Source organism: Myiozetetes cayanensis, unplaced genomic scaffold (genome assembly GCF_022539395.1).
Source record: "Myiozetetes cayanensis isolate MyiCay16 unplaced genomic scaffold, myiCay2020 scf17, whole genome shotgun sequence".
NCBI classification, from domain to species: Eukaryota; Metazoa; Chordata; class Aves; order Passeriformes; family Tyrannidae; genus Myiozetetes; species Myiozetetes cayanensis.
Window position 1 is genome coordinate 7514906 of NW_026087378.1, and position 9707 is coordinate 7524612.

Genomic DNA, 9707 nt, shown 5'->3' on the forward strand with positions numbered 1-9707 from the left:
CAACTTCAGTGCCACCTTGACTGGCAGCAAGGGGCAGTGCCAGGAGCCTGTTTTCCCAACACTGCTGACGGAGTAGGGGAAGCTGCAGGGCCGGCACGGCCAAGGACTTCAGCCCCAACCCTGTCAATAAGTGACAACCAGAGCTGCCAGAGCCTCACCAGGTTAATGATTGTGGGGGCAGCTGGCCAAGAGCCCCCGGGCATGGGGCAAGTGCGGACACCAGCATCCTGCCCACTGGCTGCACCCCCTGGGCAGAAGAGTCCCCAGGCCCTGCAGAGGAAGGGCATGTCCCCTACCGTGGCTCTTCCTGGGCATTCAGCTCCATCAGTCTGTGATTCAGTGGAGGAGGCTCATTGATGCTCCAGGAATGGCAGAAATGTCTCCAGCCTGTCCCTGAGTGCCCTGGAGTACTCAAGGAATCTTCCCTTGCTCCTTCCATATAATTGCACCTGGCTAGTCCGTGGTGATGGGTCCTGGGAGTGCCTGATCCTGGGGAAATGGGGCTGTGGCAGCCGTGTGGTCTCTCTGTGCCTACTCCCACAGGCACTGGGGCTGGAGGGACATTTGTGCCCTGTCTCTCCTGCAGACAGATGTGGACATGAGCCAGCTGGGTGTCCTGTGGGTGGATGGAAACTTGGCTAGAGGTGCATAAGCAGCAGGTAATGATAAACAGCGTGGAGGAGGTGGTGACGGCAGTGGTGGTGTCGCTCCGCTCCTGCCCACCCTGGCATCAGACATGCCAGGAAGATGCTCTGCCTCACGCAGCCCTTGAAGCGCTGCCGGTCTGAGCCGGGCTGCGTGCCACCATCACACCAGTGACAGGACACGGGGATCGCTCCGGTGTTGACGTCACGCACCACCAGTGCCCTGAGGGCGAGGACGTCCTGCGCTGGGCTGATGCTCCGATGGCTCTGAGGATGGTGGATGCGTGCTGGGCTCAACTCTGGTTTGGGATGCCCTGGTAGTGCTAGTACCAAGCCCTTCTCCTCCTTCTCCTCTTCTCATGCAGTGGATGAAGCACCTGGCACCAAAAGACGGAGAGCTGAGGGTGCTCCAGCATCACCCCGTGGGCACTGGGCTCCAGCACTGCCCCAGGTTTGCTCCTCACTGCAGCAGCTGCCACTTGCCTGGGCTTCGGGCAGGCGAGGCAGGGAGTGCCGGGTACCCCAGGGCCGCGTGCACCATCCCGCTCCAGGGCCGCGGAGGACGTGGGATGCGGAGAGGTTACCCATTAACTGCAGGAATTTCTGGGGAGGAGGTGAGCAGCGAGCGGAGGCGAGGGGCAACACGGGGCTCCTTAGACTTTGCTCTTGGCGTGTGTATAAAGGGCCGTGGTGCCCCACGGGCCACTTGGCTGGAGGGACGCGTGGATGCGGCATGTGGACACGGCTCTGCCCTGAGTGCCCAGCCAGCCTCAGGTGAGCTGGGCCCTGGGCAGGAGGAGTCCCCTTCCCATATCCCCTGGGAGATCGCTGGGGTGGTACAGCAGTGGCTGGTGGCCCAGGGGACCATCGAGTGATGGGATGGTGCTCCTCAGTGGTGCCAGGGGGTTTCGGGGGGATGTGGCAGTCGGTGCAGGGTTTGGGGGGATGTGGCAGTCGGTGTAGCACAGCCATGGTGACACATGGCCACCTCTGCTCAGCCTCAACAGGAGCGATGCTGCCCTACCGGAGGGAGAGCCCGGTCCTGCCCCACTGCCCGGTGCGGGGAGGAAGGGTGGTTCATGGGCCCCAGTTTGCCTACTGCCCCAGCCCCCAAGGTAAGTGCCCTCAGCCTTTCTCCTCCTCTTCCTCACCTCACCAGGCTCATCTCTGCTTCTGGCCAGATCCTGGCCCAGGCGGTGCTGGGCTCTTCTCTGCAGGGGGCTTACCACAAGGAGGGGGCTGTAATGTGGGTGACCTCTCTCCCCAGCTCTGCACCGGCTGCCAGGTGCCCACACCTGCCCCTTCACCGTTGGTCCTGTGACTTGCCCTGACCATGGCTTCCCCTGCCCCGGCTCCCCGGGGAGCCTGCGCGAGGGCAGGGAGCGCTACGAGCTGGATGCACTGCCCTGGCAGGGGCCCCGGCTGGTCTTGGAGGAGCTGCAGAAGCCAGGTGAGACCCTATGAGTGGTGAGTGTAGAGCACCTGGGTGGGGAACACCCCAGAGACCTGCTGAAGGCACCCAGGGGAGCTTGGAGTGCCAGGAGTGTGGGGTGCCAAGATGGGGAGAGGAGTGTGGGGCAACACTCAGCTCTCTGGGGTGATGTGGGAAGAGCTGAGGGACAACAGAAGCAGTTGGCACAAGGCACTCCAGGCTGAGAGGAGACCCCAGGAGTGGTGGCATAGCTGGGGACATGAGCCCTGTGCTGCTGGGGGCCAGGAGGATGGTTTAGGGCTGCAGGAGCCCAAGGAGCCAGGGCCATGCCACAGCAGGCATTTAACATTCTCTCTTGTCTTGCACAGAGCTCGGGTGCTGGGCCAGGGTCCAGTCCATCTGTGTCTCCCTTCTCAAGGTGCCCCTGATGTTTGGCTTCCTGTACCTCTTCGTGTGCTCCCTGGATGTGCTTAGCTCTGCCTTCCAGTTGGCTGGAGGTAGTAGGGTGGCAGGGACTCCTGGGAGTCTGGTGGCACCTGCAGTGCCAGCAGCCTGCTGTTCACATTCTGTTGCAGGCAAGGTGGCAGGGGACATCTTCAAGGACAATGCCATCCTCTCCAACCCAGTGGCTGGGCTGGTGGTGGGCATCCTGGTAACTGTGCTGGTGCAGAGCTCCTCCACCTCCACCTCCATCATCGTCAGCATGGTCTCCTCAGGGTGTGAGTGTGCCACAAGGTTCCTGGGGACCTGAGGCTGGGGGACAGGGTGGCTGGATGGGGTAACCCTGAGCCAAGACATGCGAGGCACAGGGTCTCTCTGTCCCCAGTGCTGGAGGTGCGCTCTGCCATCCCCATCATCATGGGCTCCAACATCGGCACCTCCGTCACCAACACCATCGTGGCCCTCATGCAGGCTGGTGACCGCAGTGAGTTCAAACGGTGAGAGTTGCTTGGGTCAGGGGACACTTGGGGGGCTGGGGGCTGCTCCCCAGGGCCAACCCATGCCAATGGGCTCCTCTACTCCAACAGAGCCTTTGCTGGTGCCACGGTGCATGACTGCTTCAACTGGCTGTCAGTGCTGGTCCTGCTGCCACTGGAGGTGGTGAGTGGGTACCTGCACCACGTCACCCGCCTGGTCGTGGCCACCTTCAACATCCGCAGTGGGAAGGATGCCCCTGACCTGCTGAAGATCATCACAGAGCCTTTCACCAAGCTCATCATCCAGGTCTCCTCAGCTGTTGTGTTTGCCAGCGTGGTGTCCCGAGGCTGGTGGTGGTACCCCAGCACTGGTGTCCCTTTGATGGTGGCTGTAACCAAGTGTCCCCAAGCTGGCAATGGTGTCCCAATCCCAGTGAAGATATCCCCGAGCTCTGAGTGCTGTTAGCTCCCAAGGGCCCTCACCAATGTCTGTTGTTGCAGCTGGACAAGTCGGTGATCACTGGCATTGCAACAGGGGACGAGAGCCTGCGCAACCGGAGCCTCATCCGTGTTTGGTGTGGCCCTGCATCCCCACAGGTGAGGGGCCTCTGGCCCTGCTGGGGCCACAAAACAATCCCATGGAGGAGGGGGTGGGCAGGGGCTGGCTGAGGATACTGTAGAGACAGCTGCAGCTCACCCTCTCCCTGCAGATGGCTGCTGTGGGGCTTGGGCCCCCCCCAAACTGCACAGCCCCTGGCCACTGCAGCACTAAAGGCATCGAGATCCTCCACAACGTCACCAGGCAGAAGTGTGAGTGGGTGTGGGGAGCTTGGGCAGGGCTGGGGTACAGGACATGGGGCTGGGGAGATGCAGGCAGGGCTGGGGGGCTGTATGTGGGGTGGAGTGGTGCTGGCTTCATGATGTTGGGCAGGGCTGGGAGATTTTGGGGCTGGGGTCCAGGTGTGGGGCTATCTGCGGGGGCAGGTGTGTGAGCGGGGCCGGGCCAGCCCCAGCCCCTCGCCCAGCCATGCTGTGGGGCAGGTGAGCACCTCTTCACCGACACACCACTGCCCGACCTGGCCGTGGGGCTGGTGCTGCTGGCCGGGTCCCTCGTCGTGCTCTGCACCTGCCTCATCCTCCTGGTCAAACTCCTCAACTCCCTGCTCAAGGGGCAGGTGGCCAAAGCCATCCAGAAGGTCATCAACACTGGTGAGTAGGACAGGGACCATCTGCCACAGGGGCACCCATCCCCATTCCTATCTGCCATCCTCAGACCTATGCCTGACTGTCCTTGCCCCCCCTCCCTGCCTGTCCCACATGTCCCCTGCCTGTCCCTGATCCTCACTCTGCTTATGGCTGTCATGGCCTCTGGGTGTCCCTTTCCTCTTTTCCCCATCATCCCAATCTCTGGGCTGGCCCCATACCCAAGCCTAACCCCATACCTAGAGCCTGGTCCCACAGCCTCTCCCCAGCACCATGCAGGAGCTCTGGGCTGCTCCTAACTGGTGTGTCCATGCCCATGTCCATGTTTGTGTCCACGCCCATGCCCATGGCCATGCTGTGGCAGATCTCCCACACCCTCTCAGCTGGCTCACTGGGTACTTCGCCATGGTGGTGGGTGCTGGGATGACCTTCGTGGTGCAGAGCAGCTCTGTCTTCACGTCAGCGATCACACCCCTGATTGGTGAGTCCCAGCTATGCCTGGTCCCCTGCCAAGTGCTGGTCCCTGCTGTGATGGCCTGTGGGTGCTATGGCACTCAGAGGGATGGGAGGAACTGTGCCTCCTTGGGAGAACGGTGGCTGGCTCTGGTGAGGAACAAGGGGACACAATGGGGTGCCTCTCCCACAGGTTTGGGAGTGATCAGCCTTGAGCGTGCCTACCCACTGACCCTGGGTTCCAACATTGGTACCACCACCACCGCCATCCTGGCCGCCCTGGCCAGCCCAGGGGATAAGCTGGCCAGTTCCTTCCAGGTACATGCAGCCCAGGACCACAGCTGCGCTGGCTGAGGGCACCAGGCAAGACAGGGGCTGGGGGATGCCCATGTGCCCAGCCCAACCAGGATGCTATTCCTACAGATTGCTCTCTGCCACTTCTTCTTCAACATCTCTGGCATCCTGCTGTGGTACCCACTGCCCTTCACCCGCCTGCCCATCCGCATGGCCAAGGCGCTGGGTGAGCGCACGGCCAAGTACCGCTGGTTTGCCGTGCTGTACCTCATCATCTGCTTCCTCCTGCTGCCCTCCCTCATCTTCGGCATCTCCATGGCGGGCTGGCGGGCACTGGTGGGGGTGGGTGCACCCTTCCTCGGCCTCCTCTTCTTCGTGGGGCTGGTGAATGCTCTGCAGGCACACAGCCCTGGCCGCCTGCCCAAATGGCTGCAGACCTGGGACTTCCTCCCCACCTGGATGCACTCGCTGCAGCCCCTCGACCGAGTCATCACCCAGGCCACTCTCTGCTGCACTGACCGCTGCCGCAGCCCTGAGGGCTGGGAGGAGCATGAGGGCCCTCCCCGGGACAAGGCCAGGCTGGGGCTGGACAACCCCGTGCTCTCCTACCCCGAGGAGATGCCCAGCCCCACCATCCGGGTGGGCTCCCCTCGCCCGCTCCCGCATGGTGCCACCCGGCTCTAGCTGGTACCACACACCTGGGCTCCTGCTCCCGTGGCCGCCGGTTTCTAACATCCCTGCTCAGCTGATGTTCAATAAAGGTCGAGTGTCCATGCCCTGGGGTGTGTCTCCTTGGCTCCTGCTTCTGCAAACCCTGTGGAAGTCCAGCTGCAGCCACAGGTGCCAGACACCTATCATCCTCCCCCTTTTCAACACACTATCACTGCTCAGCCTGGCCCAGGTGAGTGCCAGTGCTGGGGTACACCAAACATGCTGCTGGTGCTGTGGGGCACATGCTGAGGGTGCCACAGCTAAACCCTGCACTCTGCAGACAGCTTCTCAGAGGTGTGTCACAGGCAGCTTCTTCCACTCACCTTGTCTCCAGAGGGCTGAGTTGCCATGGTCCATGGTGGCTCACTGTGTGCCACAGCAGCATGTGCCACTGAGTGAGGCACAGAACGGGGCAGGCAGTGAGGTGCTGCAGTGCTGCTGGGCTGGGAGTCAACAGGATGTCAACCCAGCACGGCTGGGCAGTGCTCCTGGTCTACCTGGCACCCTGGCACCCATGGCAGAAGCCCTCCTTCCACAGTGACCCTGGAGGGAGCCCTTTAAGTGTTGGCAATAACAACTTCTCCCACTGCCCACAGATGTTTGGGCTCCTGCCAGTGATATCAGCCCTCCCTCCCTCCCTCCTTCCCGCCCGCCCTCCTCCCATACTGGGACCAACAGAGCCAGCAGCGCTGCCGTGGGAGCCTCTCTGTGTTCCGGGAACCGCGGCCATCCCACATGCCTGGCCGGGCCACCACTGGGCCAGAACAGCCTCTGCCTCGCCACCAGATCAGGTCAGTGCAGGAGCAGTGGCAGCCGGGACACTCCCCTGGGAGCACAGCAATGCTGGGGCTGCGCCCACATCCACCGTGGGTCCGGTGAGTGGGCTGGAGGGACACCCCATGAGGCCCTGTCTGCCTGAAGGGCCAGACCAGCATGGAGGCAGCCAGCGCCCTTTCCAACACCTCCGGTAACAGCAGCAGCAGCGGCACCGGCACCGGCAGTGCCCCACACTCGCCCACAGCCACAGGGCTCATCCTGCTGGCTGCCCTGGCCGTCCTGTTGGCCACGCTGGTGGGCAATGCGCTGGTGGTGGTGGCCATCTCCACCAGCCGGGCTCTGCGGGCTCCACAGAACCTCTTCCTAGTGTCCCTGGCCTTGGCAGACATCCTGGTGGCTGTCCTCGTCCTGCCCTTCTCGCTGGCCAACGAGGTGATGGGCTACTGGTACTTCGGCGGGCTGTGGTGCAGCCTGTACCTGGCGCTGGACGTGCTGCTCTGCACCGCGTCCATCGGGCACCTCTGTGCCATCAGCCTCGACCGCTACTGGGCCGTCACACGGGCAGCACGGCTCAACCTGCGCCGCAGCCCGCGGCGGGTGAAGGGCATGATCGGGGCAGTCTGGGCATCAGCGGCCCTGGTGGCACTGCCGCCACTCCTGCGACCACGGCCAGGGGGCCGGGAGTGCCAGCTGAGCCAGGAGACCTGGTACGTGCTGGCCTCCTGTGCCGCCTCCTTCTTCATCCCCTGCCTCGTCATGGTCGCCGTCTACTGCCGCATCTACCGCCTGACTGCCCAGCGCACGGCCGCCCTCCTCGCCGCCCGCTCCCCGCGCCCTGCCAGCAGTGGAAAGGTGTCAGGTGTTGGGATGCCACGGTGGCGGTGCCGGAGCCAGCACCAGAGCGTGTTGCTCTGCCGGCGGCGGCTGGTGCGGGCACGGGAGCGGCGCTTCACCATCGTGCTGGCCGTGGTGATGGGGACCTTCGTGCTGTGCTGGTTCCCTTTCTTCTTCACCTACAGCCTGGGGGCTGTCTGTGGGGAGGGCTGCCACGTCTCCAAGCCCCTCTTCAACTTCTTCTTCTGGATCGGCTACTGCAACAGCAGCCTCAACCCCCTCATCTACACCCTCTTCAACCGGGACTTCCGTGCCGCCTTCCGAAGGCTCCTCAGCATCCCACGCCGGCCCCGCACCTGAGGACCTGCTGGGAAACTGGGGACGTGGCCCCAGCCTCTCTAACCATTGGCAGCACCCGGCCTCACCACAGACTCCGGACAGCAGTGCCAGTGCGCAGATTGAGGTGGTTCTGGAGATGCGGGATTGAATAAAACGAGACCAAAGCCTGTGCCCGGAGTTGGTGTCTGCCTGCTGGGAGCCCAGTAAATGGCACCAATTGTCACATGGATCACCCCACCTGTACCCCTGGTAACACTGGTGGTGACAACTCACTGTGGCAGCTCTGGTGAGTACCAAACCTCCCTACTGCCAGGCGTGTCCTCCAGCATCCTCTTGAGCAGGGGATGGGCCCCATAGATGCTGCAGGGGGATGAAACCCTCCATGTGGCAGCGTGACCAGCACTGGGCTGAACTGGCTGTGCCACCACAGCAGCCCATTCTGAGCCCTGTGCCTCTCTGCCAGGGCTGTGTCCCCTGGGGACATTCCAGCTGTGCCATGTAATAGGAGCTCTGTGGGGGCACACGTGTACCCATGGTGGGGTACAAGGGGCGTGGGTCTGGAGCGGGACACAACACATGCTGCTCACTGGGATCTTGCTGCAGGAGGGATAGGAGGAATGGTATCTCAGTGCCGGAAAGGCCAGCCTCCCTTGGGAGAGTGTGGGAGATGGGATCACACGGGAACAGGCTCCAGCACAGCCTGACGTGCAAGAGGCCACGAAGGCAGCTGTGGGGCGAAGACCCAGGGACAACCACATTCCCCCAAGGGCAGAAGCCACCCCACACCCGCCTTGCCTGGCTCCCTGCCCCGCTCTGCACAGACAGCCGGGGGTCAGGGGCTGCTCTACTTCTTCAGCTTTGCTGCTCAAAATAGAAAATCTCAAAACATTGGACTTGAACTCAGCTAAAAACAGCCACTGGCGCCTGGGAGCTGGAGCCCAGGGAACACTGGTCCCCACCAGCCCCTGCTGGCCCCCGCTGGGGTGAGCACAGCTTCGCTGTGGAGCACGAGGGGGCTGAGCGGGATGGGGGTACTGGCTGTGGCAAGGATCCCTGGGCCATTCCCTGCGCCTGCTGGCCCCATGTGTGGAGGCTCATGGTGTGAGCTTTGGAGCCAGCGGAGGTTCCCAGAGGAATCGGGCTGGGATGGGGCCCGGCGCTGAGCCCCGGAGGCAACTGGAGCTGCACTGGCACTGCCTGCGGAAGGAGCTGCCCTATCGCTGCCGCCCGGCTTCCCCTCCCGCGGCTGCCTTTTACAATTAAACAGCACTTTGCTTCTAAAAATAACCGGGAGATGAGGGTGACTGGTGGGGACCCAGCCAGGCCAGCTCAGAGGAGCACCAGCCCCATGGGCAGCACCCTGGGGCCCCACACTGCCCTGGCCATACACCCTGGGCAGGACACCAGGCATTGTCCCTCCTCCTGGGCATGAGCACATGGCTCTGGGATGCCACAGGGCAGGAGAGGCCAGGGACCAGCTGGAGTGGGGGCACTCAGGGACCTCCCTGCTTGGGCAAGGCCTCACCTGCACATCAGGGCAACATGCAAGCAACTGAAGGTGATGTGCAGAACAAGCGACTGAAGGTGATGTGCAAAACATCAAATCCTGAGAGCTGGATGGGGTGTGGGAGCACCTGGTCCCCCTCTTACCCCCAGGTGCTACTTGGGGTGTTCAGGAAGAGTTCCCTCACCAAGCATCCCCTGCCGTATCCTCATTCAGCACATCATCCCCTCTGCATAGGGTTGACCAGATCCCTCCGTCTCTCTGCAGCAGACATTTCCATTCTAAGCTTGCAAAGTCTGTTTCATCTGCCACAGCATGACCCTTATTACTGCTGTGCTTGTGAGCTGTCATGACCCCAGCACCACCAGGAAAGCAGCTCCCCTCCGAGTGCTGATTGCTGCTGCCCAAGTGCAGCACCTGTGCCTGGAATTGCATCCTGCGTTTTCAGGCTGTTTCTTCAATTTCCAAAGATTATTTTGAATTACTCCCCAGCAAGCTTGGGTTCAGAGCCCTCTCCCTCTCCAGGCATGTTCCCTCCACAGAGCTAAAAAGGAGAGTGCTAGTTCTACCACCTCGGCCGCCTCTGCTCTGTTGGGGAC

General features: G+C 62.5%; 2 protein-coding genes across 2 annotated transcripts; both read left to right on the forward strand.

Moving 5' to 3' along the window:
* Positions 1 to 190: 190 nt before the first annotated feature.
* On the forward strand, positions 191 to 5719 carry SLC34A1 (solute carrier family 34 member 1). The gene is made up of 13 exons (XM_050312163.1): positions 191 to 1095; positions 1643 to 1759; positions 1912 to 2094; positions 2445 to 2573; positions 2652 to 2795; positions 2903 to 3014; positions 3105 to 3300; positions 3495 to 3590; positions 3704 to 3803; positions 4035 to 4202; positions 4561 to 4677; positions 4843 to 4967; positions 5073 to 5719. Exons 2-13 carry the CDS (start codon positions 1657 to 1659, stop codon positions 5625 to 5627), a joined length of 2028 nt encoding a protein of 675 aa, XP_050168120.1. The 5' UTR covers positions 191 to 1095; positions 1643 to 1656; the 3' UTR covers positions 5628 to 5719.
* An 868-nt stretch (positions 5720 to 6587) lies between these two features.
* LOC126638363 (alpha-2C adrenergic receptor-like) lies at positions 6588 to 7753 on the forward strand. Its single transcript, XM_050312192.1, has one exon. It carries the CDS (start codon positions 6588 to 6590, stop codon positions 7623 to 7625), a length of 1038 nt encoding a protein of 345 aa, XP_050168149.1. The 3' UTR covers positions 7626 to 7753.
* The last annotated feature ends 1954 nt before the right edge of the window (positions 7754 to 9707 follow it).

Coding starts and splice junctions, on each gene's coding strand:
- SLC34A1 (XM_050312163.1), top strand. CDS start 1,657: ATGCTGCCCTACCGGAGGGAGAGCCCGGTCCTGCCCCACTGCCCGGTG. Junction 4,203..4,560: donor CCAGAAGGTCATCAACACTG/GTGAGTAGGACA, acceptor ATGCTGTGGCAG/ATCTCCCACACCCTCTCAGC. Junction 4,678..4,842: donor AGCGATCACACCCCTGATTG/GTGAGTCCCAGC, acceptor CCTCTCCCACAG/GTTTGGGAGTGATCAGCCTT.
- LOC126638363 (XM_050312192.1), top strand. CDS start 6,588: ATGGAGGCAGCCAGCGCCCTTTCCAACACCTCCGGTAACAGCAGCAGC.